General features: G+C 49.9%; 3 protein-coding genes and 1 long non-coding RNA gene across 13 annotated transcripts in view; 3 read left to right on the forward strand and 1 right to left on the reverse strand.

Moving 5' to 3' along the window:
- Positions 1-4,819, forward strand: part of DOCK3 (dedicator of cytokinesis 3) — a 184,152-nt gene extending 179,333 nt beyond the window's left edge. For all 10 annotated transcript variants that reach the window (XM_085072932.1, XM_085072929.1, XM_085072930.1 and 7 more), the window contains one exon: positions 306-4,819. In XM_085072932.1, the coding sequence (XP_084929058.1) occupies positions 306-812 (507 nt within the window). In that variant the 3' untranslated portion in view covers positions 813-4,819. The remainder of the gene's footprint in view (positions 1-305) is intronic.
- The window catches only part of LOC146431834 (uncharacterized), a 63,829-nt gene extending 54,819 nt beyond the window's left edge, over positions 1-9,010 (reverse strand). The window contains exon 1 of the long non-coding RNA XR_014854783.1: positions 8,870-9,010. This is a non-coding gene — a long non-coding RNA (uncharacterized LOC146431834). The remainder of the gene's footprint in view (positions 1-8,869) is intronic.
- Positions 9,011-9,182: 172 nt separating this feature from the next.
- MANF (mesencephalic astrocyte derived neurotrophic factor) lies at positions 9,183-13,963 on the forward strand. The gene is made up of 4 exons (XM_085072934.1): positions 9,183-9,349; positions 11,592-11,719; positions 12,513-12,654; positions 13,620-13,963. The coding sequence occupies exons 1-4, from the start codon at positions 9,262-9,264 to the stop codon at positions 13,802-13,804; spliced, it is 543 nt and encodes a 180-aa protein (XP_084929060.1). The 5' UTR covers positions 9,183-9,261; the 3' UTR covers positions 13,805-13,963.
- A 258-nt stretch (positions 13,964-14,221) lies between these two features.
- RBM15B (RNA binding motif protein 15B) lies at positions 14,222-17,348 on the forward strand. Its single transcript, XM_085072933.1, has one exon. The coding sequence runs from the start codon at positions 14,317-14,319 to the stop codon at positions 17,065-17,067; it is 2,751 nt and encodes a 916-aa protein (XP_084929059.1). The 5' UTR covers positions 14,222-14,316; the 3' UTR covers positions 17,068-17,348.
- Positions 17,349-19,252: the final 1,904 nt, after the last annotated feature.

The raw sequence follows: 19,252 nt of genomic DNA on the forward strand, positions 1-19,252 counted from the left end.
AGAAATAACTTATGTGTTGTAGGTCCTTCCCTTTTCCTTTTTTTGCACCATATGCTGTGATTTCAGCACTCTGATCATCACCTCAGCTACTGTTTCTCTAACAGCTCTGGTGGTGTTGAGTGCACTTGTCTGCCCACAAGTGGTACTTCCATACATGTAAACCAATAATCCTTGACATTTTGAACACAAATGGAACGGCGCCGTTGTTAACAGCACTGTCAAAAGCAGAAATGGGGATCAACACACAAGATGGCAGTATTGCCTCCTTTGTCAATTTTAACCTGGTTTTGTTTCTCTCCAAACAGTCCCCTCTTCATCCCATCCCTGCATCGCCCACCAGTCCGCAGTCTGGTCTAGATGGGAGTAACTCCACTTTATCCGGCAGTGCCAGCAGTGGTGTCTCTTCCTTGAGCGAGAGCAATTTTGGACATTCTTCTGAACCACCTCCTCGCACAGACACCATGGATTCTGTGCCCAGCCAGGCCTGGAACACTGATGAAGATCTAGAGACACCCTACCTCCCTGTCAGGTACAGTCTCTCTGAGCCTGATGTCCTGGAGTCGCTCAAATCCCAGCCATGCCGAAGCCACTCTGCTCCATCTGGAGTCATTCCTCAGGACAACATGGACCCTCCTGCTCTACCCCCCAAACCCTACCACTCCCGGCTGCCAAACATGGAGAATGAGGAGGGGATGATAATTGAAGATGATGACAAACACCGCCCCTTGCATCGTAAAGTGTCCCAACCAGTGAGTGGTGGAAAGGAAGAGCAGGCCAGGGTGGCATGGGAGCACGGCATTAGCGAGCAGTAGGGACAGCTCCTGGTACACAGCTGGCATTGGCATTCCAGGTCTGGATACAACAGAGAGAGAGCAGGACTCGGAGAACAGCAAACCGATTTTCTACTGCCACAAGGTTATGTCTGAAGCCCTCAAAAGCAATTGGGCCAGCATGGCAGGTTGCTGCTTTCCTTTTTAATTTCTTTTTACACCTTTCCGTTATGTTTTTTAACTTTCTGTGCAGTGGACAGTTAATTCCTTCTGCAGTTTCTTAACCACATCATACGGCACACGAGCCATAGAGACTTGCAGAAGCTGAAAAATACAATTTTAAGCGGAGGGGAAAAAGGGGGGAATGTGGCAAGTTGATTTTGAACCTGCTTTCCTCCAGTTCTGAGACGCACATGAGTAGAAGCAGTTGCACTAGGGACATATTTCTTTGCTGTACAGAATTGAAAGCTCATTGCTGAAATCAGGGATTCTATGAACTGTCAGGCTGGAAGGTGCATGAGCTGCAGGCAGTGGAAAGATGGCAATTCTAAGAAGAAATTGGCTCTTTTGAGAGCAGGATTGTACATATCTGTGCAGTGATCTCCCTGCATTGGTTCATAGGTGCTGAGGCAATTCTAACCAGTGCTGATGCACTGATCTCCAAGATATCATTTCCAACAAACTCTGCCTCCTTTGTTTTTTATGTACTGTTTCATTTCTTAAATTTTGCGTTCACTGGCTAAGCCAACCTGCTTTCTCATGGGAATCGTGTTATTCATCTGTGCTACAGAATGAGAGGAGGTTGGTAGCTACTGGAGCTACAACCTCATTGTAGGCCTTTCCCATGCCCAGCTTTGGGCAGGCTGTTGACACCAGCATTTCTATTCCAGATTAAAACAAAACCAACCAAATTGAGTTTCTCATGCCACGAGCTGGTTGATGACCCAGCCAGTAAAGAAAAGGTGGCTTAAATGCATCATATCCAATAATCCTTGCCTCAGGGCTGAACATCATAATTCTCACCAACTTCCATCACCCAGGAGCTGAGATTCATTCCCTGTTAACTCAATATCCTCAGTCCCTCCCAACAACTCACTGCAGCTGGTGTGCAGAAAGAATCTCCCATCTCTCAGAGCAGACAGAAAACACCACGATGCGAGCAATGCCCGGTATCCAGTGTACACCCCAGAGTCAGGGACCTTAAAGGCAACCTGTAAAGAACAAGTGTTTGTTTCCTCTTTTGCTTCTTTAGAATGTGTGGTGAGAGCTGCTGCTTCTCTCTTCTGGAAGGTTGATTTCTTTTTTCTTTTCTCCTCAGGCAGCAATATAGCCTTTCCCCATCCCACATTTTTTTATTGATAAGCTCCAGAAAGGGCTGGAGAACACTGAGGGGGGACACTAAGCCACACCACACAAACCAGAACTGTGCAGAGCTGAAGACAGTACAAGTCTATGAATACAAAACATGCCTTTTAATCTTGTGCAGTACTTGCACAGTTCAGGAGAAAAAAATCTGTGGGTAATATTGTTCTTTACATTGTTCTTTACAAAGAAAGTATCTTGGCTCTAAGAAATCTTTTATTCCTGTTTTCATATTTTTCAAGGAACTTTCAATCAAGATAGTATCAAATATTTAATGTTTTTAGATAAACAAGCCACCTTCCTTTCCTTTGCCACACCCACACACATTTTAGCCTTCCATACAACCCTTTCACCTGCAGACTGCAAAGCACACTCCATAGGATGGAAACAGCCCCCTCTCTTTCCTACCACTGAAAAATCTGAAGCACATTCAAATAAAACCTCCACCATATAAATTAGTGCCAGAAACAGGAACAGCACTCAACTCACATCTTGAATTCTTGCCTAACTGCTCAAATTCTCCTACTAAAAACACCATAAAGAAGCAAAAAAGGATTATTATAAATCTTTTACAGGTCACCTTTAGCACTACCTCTAAATACAGTGACTGGGCAGAGTACATGGTTTCTGAACTGGCTAAAGATGGTCTGGCTATATAAAGTCTGGACTCAGCAGTTGTATGAAGGGGATTTTAAGAGGATTTGTTTTCTTTCTCAAGCTCTAGCCCATGCAAAACTACTAAGTTATGGATTTGTTTCTTAAATGGCCTATTTGGCTGGAACAAAGTCTCTCTTGCTTCCTCTACTTTGTTACTAACACAGGCTGCTTGTAATCATTATATCCTTCACAGTTTAAACAATGATTATAAAATCTGGCCTATAGTGGATGTTTCATCTTTAGCAGGAAGGAGAGTTTTCCAATGCTAGGACAGTCTTAAATTTTAACAAACCAAGCTGGATCTCTGGTATAGAACAAATGTATGAAAACAACTGATGTTTTCAGTAAAGGTAAGTCAAGGTAATTCCTTAGAAAAGGGTGAAATGTTTTCACATGCTATTCTCCAATCCCACTGAGACTCTTCCAGTGAAGTTCTCAAAAGAGCTAAGTTTAAATTCCATCTCCCTTTCCCCTGGTTTCTTTTTTTTTTTCCTGGCAGCAAGACTAAAAGTAGTAAATGTAGTGACTTATGAAGCTTCTTTAATGTGAAAAACCAGCAGGTCTTGCAAATAAAACTTTGCAGAACCAAGAATGCAATTACCATGGGACTGAGTCCCAGGCAGTTGAAAAACCTGCCCACCAGAGCTCTAATCAGTCTCACAAAATGCAGCATCCTGCTCTGATTAGAGAACTGGTACAACAGCAGTGAGTCCATTTGGGGAGTCTGGCATTCCTATGTATTTGGAAAGGTTTGAGGATCAATCAGGTGATGTATACAAATACCTAATTTATGGCAGGTCCACATAAAGAAGGGTGGAATAAATTGCTGAATTTACCAAATTTAAGCCTCTCTGGAGTTAAATTTCTGTTATTGTTCTGATATCTACCAAGTATTCTGTCTCCCTTTTCAGTGTTTGCCTTAAAAGGGACTGAAGGTAAAAAGACTATTATTAAGATTTTGTGAATCTTGGAACTAATATTGCCTGGAACTACTATTTCTCTGTAGGGTGAGGTGTCTTTTAGCGTAGTACAACTCCAACGTCAAGCTCAGTCTTGGAGTAAGTGGAAGCAACAGCAGTTGTTGCATTTGCCCAAGGATTTGAAGATTCCTTGTATAAACCACAGCAACAGGATGTTTTGAACAGGACCTTGACATTCTATACCTAACTCTAATTCAAACGTCAGCGACTTGCCTTCATTGGGTTTTCTTTGCATAATAAAACAGCATGTGCATTCCTGAGAAAATTGGTGGAATTCTGCTATAAATCTCTCCATCGTCAGTGTACCTGCTGGCCCCATCTGAAAATTGAGAAGGAGCTACAGTGGTAGAAGAAAAGCAATTAAAACAACTTCTTTGAATCCTACTTTTTTTTTTTTTTTCCCCAATAGTTGGGTTGGTTTTATTGCTGTATGCAAGACTCAAATCCTTTTTTGTCTTTTCCTCTGTTTGGTTTTTAGCTTATTTACCCTTTTTTAGATAAGGGATATTGCATATCCCTTCTGTGGGAGTATCAGCCAAAACTGGGGAGGCTGGAGAGAGCAAGAGCCTTTGGGAAACAAATTGTGATATTTAAAATTTCCTCTGATCATGCTTCTTTGTAAATACCCCCATTTGAATGCTGTGTATTTGTACAGGAAATTGAGCAAAAAATGTATAGATTGTGATGTCTGACTGGTATTCTGCCCTGTAAATGTGTTTTTAACCTCTGGCATTCTGTGCTTATTTAAAAAAAAAAAAAGGCAAAAACCTCTAACCACTTCTCTTTTGTGTATTCATGTTTAAAATAAAATGAAAACAGCTATCTTATCTATAATGGAAATCAAATTCAAAAGGAAAAAATTAATTTGTACAAGTGTCCTAAAGGTACTTCATTGTATATATTGTGATAGCATGTTTCCAGAACCAACAAATAAGTGGTGTGAATTTTAGATGTAAATATCTGCCGTTTGTTTTGGGTTCCTTTCCCTTACCCATTCACTCGACTGCTGTGATGTGGAATTAAAGATTAATACCTGATATTAAAACAGTACAGCTGTATGGTCATTGCTGTCCTCGAGGCAGGGCTACCCTTGGGCTGCTGCAAACCTTCACAAGGGACAGAGGAACAGCCTTCACTTCCCACCTTTGTGTGAATGAGGAAAATGGGGGGCAACCAAAAGGACTTTGTGTATGGTGGGGGAACAGCTTCCATGTTACTCTTTTAGCAGACAGTGTGTTATTTAATAGCGACTTCTTGAAGCAAGCAGCCGGACATCCCCCTCCCGGTCTAGTCAGGTAAACTATGTACATACAACAGCCCCAGGCACAGTTTTGGGGCAGTACTTTCAGAGACAAAGGGAATGGAATTAGCTCCTCCCCTAGGACAGCTGTGGAGTGGTTCTGTGACACTTAGTTACCAGCTGGGGTTAAACCACCACTGCCTCGCTGCCTAAAAGATTGCTACTCTTTTATTACAATTGTACTTAAGTAACAATCATTTTAACAGAGTAGATGTGAAAGAATAATAGTTAAGAGATACAGAACACAGGATTTGGGAATTTAGGGCTATGGTGACTTCCATGTGCTCCTAATTTCAAATTTTCTTCCATTGCCACTGTTAAACCAGGTCAGCATACAGGAGACAAAATAACTTATTTCTTGTCTTGACAAACGAACCAAACTTCTGAAACCTGTCCCAAAAAACATTTAGCAGCAAGTCTGAGTCTCCAGCTGGCCCCAGAGTGTACGTGGATCACCAAGGCACCCTTTACACACACCACATACAAATACTGAGAAGAGAAATTAACACGGTATTTCAATGCGCCTAAAATACCAAAGCGTGGCTTAGCTAAAGTGTTCACCTGACACCTGAAGAAGTCTGTATCAGTCATGAATAGAATCATAGAATCATTCCGGTTGGACAAGATCTGCAAGATCATCAAGTCCAACCTTCAGCCAAATACCACTCTGTCCTCTAAACAATATCATGAAGTGCCATGTCCGGTTGGTTTTTTAACACTTCTGGGCTTGGTGACTCCACCATTTCCCTGAGCAACCTGTTGCAGTGCTTAACCACCTTTTCAATGAAGAAACTTTTCCTAATATCCAACATGAACCTCCCCTGGCACAACTTGAAGCCCTTTCCTCTTCTCCTGTCACTTGTTCCCTGGGAGAAAAGGCTGACCCATACCTGGCTACAACCTTTCAGGTAGCTGTAGAGAGTGATAAACCTCCAGCCTAAATACCATGGTACCCTCAGCCACTTCTCTTAGGACTTATGCTCCAGACCCTTCCCTGTATCTTCAATCAGACCCTTTGAGACTGTTCCTAAGCCAGTTTATTAAATCTTAGCTAAGTAAATATCTTTTTTTTTCAGATAAAAACTATTTATTAACCAAGCACAGGAAATAAAAACTGTATTTGGCACAACAAAAGATGTATGACACCCTCAGCTTTAAATAGGAGTTTAAAAAATAGTCTAGTTTCTGTTAAAACCAACAGAATATTTTTCTTCAGTGCAAGTCCAATACTTTATTGAAGCTGCCACTAGCCAGATTGAAATCTAAATTCCATGTCCAAATACCTCTCTTTATCTAAATAAGAAAACTTCAGCACGGTTTCAATATACGACTTGTCCGACTCAGTATAAAGTTCATTTCAAAGCTGGTAAGAGGAGAAATTAAGCCTCTAAAAATTACTCTAACCTGGCTGATAAAAGATTCAGCCTTCTACACCCTATGCATAAATGTGCCTCCATTTGCAGATGATTCTTAACAAGTCATGGACACAGACACACAGTTCACAAGGCAGTGCTCTGAGCTCAGGTCTCTTATGAGAAGGTTCACACACTCCTTTCTCCCTTTTGATGGGCTTTATTGTCAATCTCACATAAATTAAAACCAAATTTGGAATAGTAGATCTATTACACTTCATCTTCTATTCAGCATTCATTCACAGCAGCACTGCATTACATTTTCCCTGTTTCCCCTCCCGCTGACAGAACCCAATTCTTTGTCCTCACAGCCCAACACCTGAGGCTGAGCCCCTTCATCCACCCCCCACCACTGCTGTAACAGATTTGTGTTCTCAGACTGCAGAGCCAGCACAACTCCAGCCCCCACAGCAGCCTCACCATGAACATCCCCCATTTGCCTTCACTTCCCAGCAACTCCGAACTCCACACATCCACCAAGCCCAATTAACTCTCCTTGCCCACTCACTGGCTGACTAGCCCAGAGGACAGAAGGCTCTGGGCAGACCTTACAGCCCCTTCCAGTGCCTAAAGGGGCTCCAATAGAGCAGGAGAGGGACTTTGGACAAAGACCTGGAGTGATAAGGATGTGAGGGAATGGCTTGATGCTGACAAAGACCAGGGTTAAATTGGATATTAGTTAGAAACAGCAGCGAGGACCAGCAGCAGCTCTCCATCTCCCAGGTCTCAGACAGGACAAATCCCTAATGCTCCAGACAGACAGTGCCTGGAGGGTGGTGAAACCAAGAGAGCCCCAAAAACCTCACCATGGATCAAAAAGAAATGTAAGGTAAAATGCAAGGAATCCATTCTAGCTGCTGAATCAAAACTATAAATAAAAAGAAGGGGAAAAAAATCAAAAGGAGTCCTTTTCTTTCTCAGACCTATTTGAGGATCCCATATTGAAATACAAAGGCTCATTTCCCAATCCAAAACCAAATAAAATCACTCCTGTTCTACCAAAAAAAGTGATATTTAAAATTTATATTTTAAATTTTTTATTTTATTTTTTATATTATATTTATATAAAATGTGATATTTAAAATTCCTGCTCCGTTTGGACATGTTTCATAACTGCACTATTTTGGTAGGTAAACTCTGTCCTTATTGTGAATCTCCTAAATTCTCCTTAATCCAAATTTAAGCCCTATTTCCAACTAATTAATAAGACACTTCACCTCATAGTTCTTTTGGCCACTATTCTGATAAGAAACAAGGGCACTTTTAGCCAGCACTTCTCTGCACAGCTAAGTCACTTTAGTGGACATTTAGCATAAGTTTAGAAAAGCCAATAATCTTCCTAAAGTACATTGATATTGGGTAATTCTGGGAATCATTATGGACTGACTTAATAATATTAATATTGATCTTAATAAACACATACGAAGAGATAACAAGATCTAAAAAGGTGCAAAACCACCTCTCCTAATAAACACATGATGTACTCTCACTAGCAATTAGTGTCCTAATTACTGCTCACCTGCTAGGACCGTTCCTGAATCAGGTGCTGCTCCTTCTCCCTCTCCCCGTACTGCCTGTATCACCTCGTCAGGCTCATCACTTGCACCTGATGACCTACATGGACAATTCTGATTAGGCACTGCCCCACCAGACTGCCTCAAGAGCCCACCTGTGCAAGAGAGCCCCCCAAGCTATATGTGGGCTCCCCTGCTGTAGCACAGGGCTGTGTGACTTTGCCTCTCCCTTCTTTCGCTGGAATGGTATCCCAGGATACATAGTTACACGTAAAGCCCCCAGGGAACTATCAGCAGGTGTGTGCTCCTCTTCCAGGCTCAAGGGATTTCAGTTAGAAGCTCACAAGGCTGGGGATTGTTAAAGGTAGTTAGCAGTACAAAGCATGAGGGCTTTGGGAAGAGAATCATAAAATATTCTGAGTTGGAAAAGATCCACAAGGATTATCAGTCCAAGTCCTGGCCCTGGCACAAGACAAGCCCAAGAATTCCATGTCCCTGAACAAAAGGTGATAGGTCCAGCAATTAGGATACCAAGTTGGAATTTAAAAAAAAAATTCTTCGACTGTGCAAAAACACTCACCCAAGAAGCGGGAAACAAGCTGCACACCGTTTGCTATTCTGACCGCTCAGCTCTCCGCTGTCCCAGCTGAAAGCATGCAGCCCTTGTACCTGCCGGGGTGTACCCAGAGCCACCCGTGCCGGGCTGTGCCCGCGCTGGCCCTAGCCGCTCCCTGCCGCTCCCACCCTCACGGCTCACACTGCCCACGAACCGCCCGCTCTGCGGCTCCTCTGCCCCGCTGACCTCCGCGACACCCACACACAGCCCCACCGACCCCACGCTACTCGGGGGCCTCGAGCAACCCCTCAGCCTCACCTTGGCTGCCCGCTGCCGCCCCGCCACAACCGGGCAACGAGCGGAGGGCGGAGCCCGGCCAGAGCGGCCCCGCCCGCCCGCAGGTGCGAGGATCGGCCCCTTTCCAAGATGGCGCCCGGACCGCCCTCAGGGAGCGCACGCCAGCGCCTTGCCCATAACAAAGATGGCAGCGAAGGCGGGGCGGGTACCCGCTCCGCGCGCAGGCGTTGCGCCGCCTCCCCCCAATCAGCGGCCGCCAACTCTCCCGTGGAGGCGGTGGCGCGGCCAATGGGAGGGGAGAGCGTGGCGGCCGCGCGGGGAGCGGGCCAATGGGGTGGCGGCGGCGGGGGCAGCCGGCGCGGGGTGGCGGTGCCGGTGGTGCCGGTGCGACGGGCGCTGCCGGGCGAGGCGGGATGCGGGCGGCCCACGGGCTTTGCGCGGCGCTGGCCCTGCTCTTGCTGCCGGCCGGCGGCCGAGCGCTGCGTGACGGGGACTGCGAGGGTGAGTGCGGACGGGCCCGGCCCGCGGGCACGGTGGGGGGAGGCCGCTCCTCGCCGCCCTCTCCCGCAGTCCGGCCCGTCCGCCCGTGTGCGGCGCCGGGACGCGGAGCAGCTTTGGGGCTGTGACAGCCTCGAGTGACAGCCCGGCCGTCGGGGCTGTGCCGGGCCGGCGGGAGCGCTGCCTCCAGTGGCAGGAAAAGTCTCCCAAGTGTGGCCAAGTGCGGGCGGGCCAGGTCGGGCGAGCGGCCGGTGCCGGGGCGGTGCTCGGGGTGTCCGGGGCCGGGGCGGTGCGCCGGGCGGCCCGCGGCGCAGGTGGGACGGGACCTCCCTTCCGACGGTGCTGCATTCTGCCGCGAAGTTGCCGGTCCCCTTCCACGGGGTCAGCGGTAGTGTAGAGTCCCCACGGGAAAGAGGAGCGACGTCTCGGGAAGACCGGACCGTCTCCAGGCTGGGAGATCAGCACTGGTGGGGCAGCGCTCCCCACCGGCTCTCCCGGCCGGGTGACGGTGAACAGGGCAGGGAGCAGGGGAACGCGAGCACCTCACCCGGACCTCGCCGGGACTCCCCCTTAGTCATCACAGCACCACGTTGACGGACTGCTCGGAGTACTCTTAGTGCGCCCAGCCAGGAGCCGTGAGCAGCTGATCCAAATCAAGTCGGGCCCTTTGTGTACCACGGAAATACAAACGCCTCGAGGGTGAAACCTGTTGAGCTGCACGGCAAATTAAGCTGCTGTTGTGCAGCGAACTGAACAGATTCCCCAAGTGAAGCAAGAAGAACTTGAGGTGGGCTCTAGTAGCTGATTTGCAGTTTGGGATACTAATACCCCTCCTTTACAGTAAGACAGAATGAGGGGAGGGAACTCAGTAAATCAAAACTTCCACCAGCTGTCCCAGCACTAGACTGGAAACTTGTATTTATCCTACTGTGGCCATCAGTGTCACTGCCTGCAGCAATTTTTATCTTCCCAAGGTTTTCACTTCCCAACAGCTTACAGTGGACATCAGCGTGTCTGTGACTGGAGACAGACTGGTGGGAGGTAAATAAGGGTGCTGTATGCCTACAAAAAATGTTTTCTAAAATGACCCATCTTATAATTAGTTCTAGTTTTGATATAATGACAGTAAGTTTCTACTCAGTTCTGTGATGGCCATACTCCATTTCCTGTCCTGCCCAATTACTGTGCCATGCATTGTGTTCTGAGTTGAACATTAGCAACAAGTTGCTAATGGCAATAATATTTGCCAGTCCCTTCCTGCTGGGGTAAACAAATCCCGTAAAAGACGTAACTCATGCCTGTTCCTTAGAGGCAGAATAGTTCCTTGCAGTCGTTGGGAAGGTGTGAGAATCACCAGGTGCTGAGCAGGAATTGGTAAGGCTGCAGAGTGCTCAGTCCAGGTGATGCTGATGTCCACAGATGAGCTGTGAGCAGCAGGATGACCAAAATCTGACCCTCAGGGTGTCCCTCAGTCATCCCATGGGTTGTCTGCCCTCCTTCCCAGCCACACACAGAGCTGCTACTCTTTGGAGCACGTGCGGAGTGACTGCTGCCAAGGGAAGGAGCAATGCCCGAGCTGTGCAGCCCTTCCCACAGGCAGGAGCCTGGATCCATCCTCTCAGCTGCAACTGCACTTGTGGGAGTTGTGTTATGTCTAAGACTCTTTCCATCTGAAACTGCATCAGAAGCTTGTGGAAGTGAAAGAAGGAGAAAGGTGCCACATGGACACAGAATGGGATCACAATTCTTCTTTTCTTGGAAGTAATTTCAACTGGAGCAGCCTGGTAATCAGTGATACCCTGTTACTGAAATCAGCACACGGGAAGTCTCAGAGGATTATGTACAGAGTTGGTTTTCTGTCAGCACTGGGTTTGACACCTGTGTTCTTAAAAGTTGCTTCCCAAAGCAGCAAGACAAATTTAAATTTACATTTTTGCATGGGCGTGGTTTTGTACCCATCATATGATCCTGTGCTCACTCAGGACAGTGTGCAGAGGCCCCTGGACACTTCCATGGATCTCATTTCTCAGATTGTCACAAACCCACCAAAAGTACGAGGGCATGTTGTTGATTCACATGTGCTCTGAATGACTTTTTGAAACATGGGTGAAGTCATTGACTGCTAATGCAGATTCTGAAAAGTTCTGTTATCTAAACCCCCTACTCTATTTTCCTACAAGTGTCCTCTGAGAGCTGCCGTGAGATTACTGCTCTGGCTGATAACTCCATCCATCTTGCCTTCCAGTGTGTGTCACATTCCTGGGAAGGTTCTACCAGAGTCTAAAGGACAATGATGTTGAATTCACACCTTCCAGTATTGAAAAGGAGCTCTTGAAATCCTGCAAAGAAGCAAAGGGCAAAGAGAACCGCCTGGTAAGTAGAGGGAGTCAGTAATATTTGCCTCCTGCAAATGAGGGGAAACTGGTGCTTCTGAGGTTGTATGATATGGCTTCCCATGGGCTGTTCTTCCTGGCTCTGTGGCCAGTTGGTCCTGTATTTTTTATAAGAGAGGACTTGAAAAGTTCAACCTCTTCACCTTAAAAAAAAAAAAAAAGGAAAAAAACACCACTCTGACAACAGAGATTGGACTAGCTGTCCCTATGTCTCACTGGTACTGAAGCACTAGAAATTACAAAGCTTTTGTTTGCTGTAGGGGCTTCCCTGTTCCTTAAATGGTATTTGGGGTGCTATATAAGCTGTTAAAATATTTATATTCTTTGGCTGTTTAGCTGAAAACTAAATAAAGGAAAATGAAATTGCCCTAACTAAAAACCGGAGGCAATTTGTGAATAAAGAGCCCCAGGGAAAAGGCCCTGAACTCTCCTCACAGAACTGCAGAGATCCTATCTGACAGGCAGAGGGGAAACACTTCATAGAGTCTCCTTGAATGAAGGAGACTTTATTCCTAATCCTGTTCAGTTTTTATAAAGTTAAAGAAACAAGACCTCCAGCCTCAACAGCTGTAAAATCAGTGCAATGGAAAACACCTGCTCAGTATCCTGGGCTCAGCGTTAAGCTCCTTTTGCCTGGCTCTAGCAGTCCCTTGGGAAGGTTCTGTAACAGTAAACATCCAGCTGCAAAACCAGATGAGGACAGGGATAGCAAACTCTGCTTTTAGAAGCTTTTTTGCCATGCATCCCCACTTCACTTATTTTCTTCCCTTTAGTGCTATTACATTGGGGCCACAAGTGATGCAGCCACCAAAATCATTAACGAGGTATCAAAGCCCATGAGTCACCACATCCCCGTGGAAAAGATCTGTGAGAAGCTAAAGAAGAAAGACAGTCAGATCTGTGAACTAAAATACGGTGAGTTGCCTGCACAGGAGGAAAGGCCCATGATTTGCTGGGGTGTGGATCACAGTGGGGTGAAGCAACATCCTAAAACTACTCAGTCTTGAGTTCTGTAGCCTAGTTAGGTTGCACAACCTGGATTGCTCTCCATGAACATCCTAGAGAGTTTTATGGAGATGCTTAGGTAAGATTGTTGGCTGCTAACCCTTCCTGGCTTCTTCCGAGACTCTGATCAGCCCTGGAATAACTAACTCGCAGGTGTAGCAGCACTGTTGCACTTAAATTGTTTGGAACATAGTGTTTGGGATGGTGTGTGGTACAGCCTGCCCTGGCAGCGGGCAGGGGTGTCGCTGTGGCAGGGCTCAGGCCCTTGGCTGAGCTCTGCAGTCCCAGCTGCTCTCCTGTTCCTAGCAGCGGGGTGATAAATGCTTCTTTCTCACCTCCCCTGGTGTCTCCTCAGAGCATTCCATTCTGTTTCTTACCACCTTCCTTGAACTCTCGAGTTCCTAGATAACTCCTCTTCCTGCAAAGACTAATACAAAAAACAGGCATGGAAATGCCTCCTTCTGCTTTCCCTTATTGCTGCCCTTACATCCCTTGGAGACATCCTTTGGAGACACCCCTTGGATTGTGGGTCTTTATATTTCTCATTTCTCCTACTAATGTTGTGTTGCTTCCTGAAAAGCTTTTTGTCATTGTCATTTGCTTTCTTTCCTTTGAAATCCCTGTGCTACATTTCTTTTATCCAGTGAAAGTGTTCCTGCCTGTATAATAAAGGGGCTTTCAGGGCTATCGTGGAACTCCTGTATCTAAGCTGCACCCAAGCTTTCTGTTTTCTAACAATTTTAAGCATTAAGAGCCTTATCTGCTGTCCAAAACCTGACTTAGATGTTCCTTCCACCCCCGTACCTCTCTCCCTCTCGGGTTTTGGCTTCCTCGCCCAGCTGGTGTGTCTGAGCGCAGCTCTGCTTTCCCCGCAGACAAGCAGATCGACCTGAGCACCGCCGACCTGCGCAAGCTGCGCGTCAAGGAGCTGCGGCGGATCCTGGATGACTGGGGCGAGGTGTGCAAGGGCTGCGCGGAGAAGTCTGACTTCATCCGCAGGATCCACGAACTGATGCCCAAGTACGCGCCGAGGGCGGCTGGCGCTCGGGCAGACCTCTGAGGGCCGAGACCGGGGCGAGCCTGGCGCGATCCCGGGGCTCTGAGGGGCGAGACTGGGTCTGCGAGGGGACTGTGACGGGCGGCCTCGAGGCTCTGAGGGGCGACCCCGGCCCCGCGCTTTGTACGGGACTTTCATTAAAGTTCGCCGGTGTGTACCGGGCGGAGCCGTGCCGTGTGACGTGATTACGAGACACACACCCCCTCCACCCCCGTGCCGCCGGATCCCGGCACTCGCCCGTCCCTCCTCTCTCCATCGCGCACCGGCCCCGCGCCCCTCAGCCCGCCGCGGGGTGGGGCTTCGCCGCCCGCCCTGATTGGCCGCTCCGCCGTCGCGCGCGGGCGGCGGGAAGCGCCATGTGACGTCACGGCCCCGTGACGCCGGCTTGCGGCGCGGCGCGCGCGGAGCGATGACGTAGGGCCCGCGCGGCGCGGCGGCCGGAGCCGCCTTCGCTCCCTTTTGTCCAAGATGGCGGCGGCCGCCGGAGGCGCCTCCTGAGCCGCGGGCCCGGCGCGATGAAGCGCGGCAGCGACCGCGACTCGAGCCCGCCGGGGGCCGCGGGCGGACGCGCCGCCGCCGCCGCCAAGCGGCCCCGCGACCGCGACCGCGAGAGCAGCAGCCGACGCGGCCCGCACCGCAGCTCGGGCGCCTCCCGCAGCAGCCGGGACAAGTCCACGCCCGGCGGCGGCGGAGGAGGCGGCGGCGGCACCACCACCAGCGGCAGCAGCGGCGGAGGAGGCGGCTCCAGCTCCCGCAGCCACCGCGGCGATGAGCGCGCCGGCGGCGGCGGCGACTCGAACCACCGCCCGGCGGGGAGCGGCTCGGCCTCGGGCGCCCGCGGCGGCAGCCAGGCCGCCCCCTCGTCCTCCTCCTCCTCCTCGTCCCGGGCGCTCGGCGTGCCCAAGGCCAAGGCGCTGCCGGGCGCCGTGGTGGCCCCGTCGCTGCTGCTCGCCGGGCCGCCGCCGGGCGCCGCGCCCTCGCTGCTGCTGGCGCCGCTCGGGGGCTCGGCCGGGCTGGCCGGGGAGCCGCCCGGCTCCTGCGAGTACAAGACGCTGCTGGTGAGCGGGCTGAGCGCGGCCCTACCCGACCAGCTGCTGGAGGACGGGCTGTTCCGCCTCTTCCAGCGCTTCGCGGGCGGGGGCGCCGGGGACATCAGTGTCAAGCTCTCCCACACGCCCGAGCTCGGCCGCGTCGCCTACGTGAACTTCCGACACCCCGGGGACGCCCGCGACGCCCGCCGGCACGCCCGGGCCCGGCAGCTGCTCCTCTACGACCGGCCGCTCAAGGTGGAGCCCGTGTACCTGCGCGGGGGCCGGCGCAGCCGCACGCCGCCCCCCGCGCCCTCCCCGGAGCCGCTGGGGTACCTGCCGCCCCTGCACAGCGCCTACCAGTACAAGCAGCGCTCGCTGTCGCCGGTCACCAGCCCCTTGCTGCGGGAGCCGCGGCCCCGCCACGCCGCCGCCGCCGCCTTTGCGCTGGAAGCGGCCGCCATCGGGCTCTCCCGGGAGCGGGAACGGGCCCTGGATTACTACGGGCTGTACGATGAGCGCGGCCGCCCGTACGGTTACCCCATCGTGGCCGAGGAAGACCTGATGCCGGAGGATGACCAGAGAGCCACCCGCAACCTCTTCATCGGCAACCTGGACCACAACGTGTCGGAGGTGGAGCTGAGGCGCGCCTTCGAGAAGTACGGCATCATCGAGGAGGTGGTGATCAAGCGCCCTGCACGCGGCCAGGGTGGCGCCTATGCCTTCCTCAAGTTCCAGAACTTGGACATGGCTCACCGGGCCAAGGTGGCCATGTCAGGCCGCGTTGTGGGCAGAAATCCCATCAAAATTGGCTACGGGAAAGCCAACCCCACCACCCGGCTGTGGGTGGGGGGCCTTGGCCCCAGCACTTCTCTGGCCGCCCTGGCCAGGGAGTTTGACCGCTTTGGCAGCATCAGGACTATTGACTACGTGAAGGGCGACAGCTTCGCTTACATCCAGTATGAGAGCCTGGACGCTGCCCAGGCTGCCTGCGCGCAGATGAGGGGCTTTCCCTTGGGCGGACCGGACAGGAGGCTCCGAGTGGATTTTGCCAAAGCAGAAGAGACGAGATACCCACAGCAGTACCAGCCCGCGCCGCTCCCCGTGCACTACGAGCTGCTGGCTGACGGGTACAGCCGGCACCGGAGCCTGGAGCAAGACTTGAGGGTGCGGGATAGGACTCCTCCGCATCTCCTGTACTCGGACAGAGACAGGAGCTTTGTGGAGGCAGAGTGGGCCAGCCCTGCCAAAAATGCCGAACGCAGGAACAACCTGGAGAGCTACAGCCGGTCCGTGCGCAGCCGGAGCGGGGAGCGCTGGGGCAGCGACGGCGACCGCAGCGTGCCCAAACCGTGGGAAGAGAGGCGGAAACGCCGGAGTCTTTCCAGTGACCGCGGGAGGACTACTCACTCGCCTTACGAGGACAGAAGCAGGACAAAGGCCAGTGGGCCAGCTCTAGACCGCAGCCCTGACAGGGCTCGCAAGGAGAATCACACTACAGAACCCGGAGCCGAGAAAGAGCAGAGTAACTCCCTCCAGAACAATCGTCACACGGCCGAGGAGAAACCCCATCGCGAGCCAGCCGATGCTCCCCAGCCCAAAAAAAGGGACAGCGAACGCAATCATCGAACTGGTGAATCGGAATCAAAAACTCACGAGGAGCCAAAATCTGAGACCAAAAAGCTAAAGAATTTATCAGAATATGCTCAGACACTGCAACTTGCTTGGAATGGGCTTCTTGTGCTTAAAAACAGCTGCTTCCCCACCTCTATGCACATCCTGGAGGGAGACCTGGGTGTCATCAACGGACTCCTCAAAGACCATTCATCCGGCGGGAAGCTGACGCAGCTCAAAATCGCTCAGAGACTTCGGCTGGACCAGCCCAAGCTGGATGAAGTCACCCGGCGCATCAAACAAGGCAGCCCCAATGGCTACGCCGTGCTCCTGGCCACCCAGTCCGCCCCGGCAGGGGCAGGGGCCGAGGGGACCTTCCCTGTGGTAGAGCCTGGCTTGCAGCGACGGCTTCTCAGGAATCTGGTCTCCTACTTGAAACAGAAGCAGGCTGCTGGGGTTATCAGCCTGCCCGTGGGAGGGGCAAAGGGCAGGGACAGCACAGGCATGCTTTACGCGTTCCCTCCTTGTGAGTTCTCTCAGCAGTACCTCCAGTCAGCACTAAGGACATTGGGGAAGTTAGAAGAAGAACATATGGTGATAGTTATAGTCAAAGACACTGCCTAGCCCACACTGTCTTTTCAAATTCCATGTTTTCTTTGTGTGTCACACAGCCCAGTTGTTTTTAAGGCTGATCATTTTGGTTGAGGCTCAAAACACCTCGATCAAAGTGGTAAGATTTTTAGTTTCTAATTAATTTTAATACCTATAATATCTATTAAAATTTTAAATAGAGCCCATTTTATTCGTTTTTAATATGTGACACTGTCCGCTGTTGTTCTGTATTTTTATTTTTTAACTGTATGAAAAGTTGTCAGTAAAGCCTTGTTCACTGATGGATTTCTAAACTTGTGCAGTATCCGAGTTCTTACAGCCCAGGAAGGGTGAGTTCCTTGTGCTGCGGGAGCAGCCACGCCAGGTGAGGCCCCAGCTCAGCTCAGTTTCTCAGATCCCAACCTCAAGCACCTTCTTCATCTTTATATGTGTCCTTCAAGGTAGGAGGGGGAAGGGGGGTTCTTTGTGCTGTATTAGGGACTGAAAGGTTGGTTCTCTATTTTTTTTCTGTCCTGTTTGCCTTTTTATTACATAAATTTTCATCTGGATGCTTTCCTGTTGAGTCCCGATTCAAGGATAGAAGCTTCCTAGAAAGCCAGCTACCAAGGAAGCAAATCCTGATCAAGAATAAAAGTATTTTTCACACACACCAAAAAAATACAGTTGGTACTTGGCAAAAAGTTTGCTGCTAAAGAATGAATCCTGTATTCCAGGTGGTGAGGTTTGAGAGCACCTGGCACATGTCTGTGTCATAGAAGTTCTTGGATAAAATAAAAAGGTTTTACATCCTCGATTTTTATACAAGGAAAAACAAGCAGAAGAAAAAGAAAAGTGATTTAAGGGGGAACCCTCTTGGGCCCATATTAGATGTGGACAAGCCAAGGGCATGACAGTGTTTGAACTGGAGGTGCTCATTTGCAGTCAATCATGTCGTACTACCTGAAATCCTTTATTGAAAGATAAATGGGTAATTTTTTCCTAAAGTTAAAATTTGCTTGCAGGCTTACAGAAAAAGAGAGAAACATATCTGGCTGCCTGAGAAAGTGTTATGTTACCACGGGTGACCTGTGACTGAGGAGCTACCAGAGATCAAAATCTGAGCTCTAAAATGGGGTGGATCCATCACCTTTGGTGTCTGTGGTCTGAGGTGGTTGTTTGGGAGGCCAGAACCTCTTGAGTGCTCAGCAACATAAGGATGTGGTAACAAGTCCAAGTTGAAGTTAAAATCCGCACTGTTCTGTTTGGGGATATTTTTATTTTTTTAAATGATGCCTGTAGATGTTAGGCGGCTTACAGAAAATTGTGTGGGATTAAAAATGCTACATTTTAAAGTTTCTTTAGATTTGCAGGTGGTTTTTTGTTGTTTTGGTGGTAAGCAAGTGAACAAATTCGTGGGAGAACCAGACTTGCCTTGCACCAATCTCTGTGACCAGCAGCTCGCTGAGGGCTGACAAAAGCGCTTCTCAAACTGCTCTCAGGTATGAATGGTGTCACAACCAATTTAGCAGGGAGCATAACTCTGTCTAATGATGCTTTTATTTTTCACTTTTTAACCCTGCAGCTGTAGGGACATCATCAGCTGATGATGATGTGTGAGAGGTTGCTGCATTTAATTATATCAGCAAGTGTGAGTTGGTTTGTTTGGGGCTTTTTAAACATTTAACGCTGTGATTATATTACAGGTAAATCTAATGAGTTAGTGTGATCACTTGATGCATCTTCTGTACCCCAGAAAATCATTCTTTCCTTAAAGGCCCAAGTGCAGCCCCGAGGCCACAAAGGGTGTTGTCCATGGGGTGCAGGCACGGGTCAGAGGGGAGCTGGCTGCTCCACTGGGAACAGCAGGGCTCCGGGAATGTGCTGTGGTAGCGGAGGAGCAACTCCACTGCCCCTAGCAGCCAGGCTGCACGGGTGGCACTGGGCTGCCCCGGTCTCACAGGGTTATAGGGACACCAACTTCACCTCCGTGACAATGCCCCTGATGCTGCTGTAAGGCAGACAGCGCCAAAAGTCAACAGTTGTAACGGTTCAGTGTTATCTGAAACCAAGTGCTATTAAATACCCTTCGTGGCCAGTCCTAGAGCAATTAGAGCCTTTTGTGGGAGTATCCTGCTTTGGAGGTGTCTGGGCAGCCTGAGGCAGAGCAAAGTGGTGCCAGCACAAGTTGCCTGCCTGGAGGGTGGTGCCAGAGAGCTGC

The sequence above is a fragment of the Lichenostomus cassidix genome, chromosome 12 (genome assembly GCF_008360975.1).
Source record: "Lichenostomus cassidix isolate B80296 chromosome 12, HeHo_3.0, whole genome shotgun sequence".
Lineage (NCBI taxonomy): Eukaryota > Metazoa > Chordata > Aves > Passeriformes > Meliphagidae > Lichenostomus > Lichenostomus cassidix.

Bases quoted from the DNA above. Each gene is read 5' to 3' on its own strand.
- MANF (XM_085072934.1), top strand. From the start codon at position 9,262: ATGCGGGCGGCCCACGGGCTTTGCGCGGCGCTGGCCCTGCTCTTGCTG. The intron at 11,720-12,512 runs GTAAGTAGAGGG...TCTTCCCTTTAG, and splicing joins AGGGCAAAGAGAACCGCCTG to TGCTATTACATTGGGGCCAC. The intron at 12,655-13,619 runs GTGAGTTGCCTG...CTTTCCCCGCAG, and splicing joins GATCTGTGAACTAAAATACG to ACAAGCAGATCGACCTGAGC.
- RBM15B (XM_085072933.1), top strand. From the start codon at position 14,317: ATGAAGCGCGGCAGCGACCGCGACTCGAGCCCGCCGGGGGCCGCGGGC.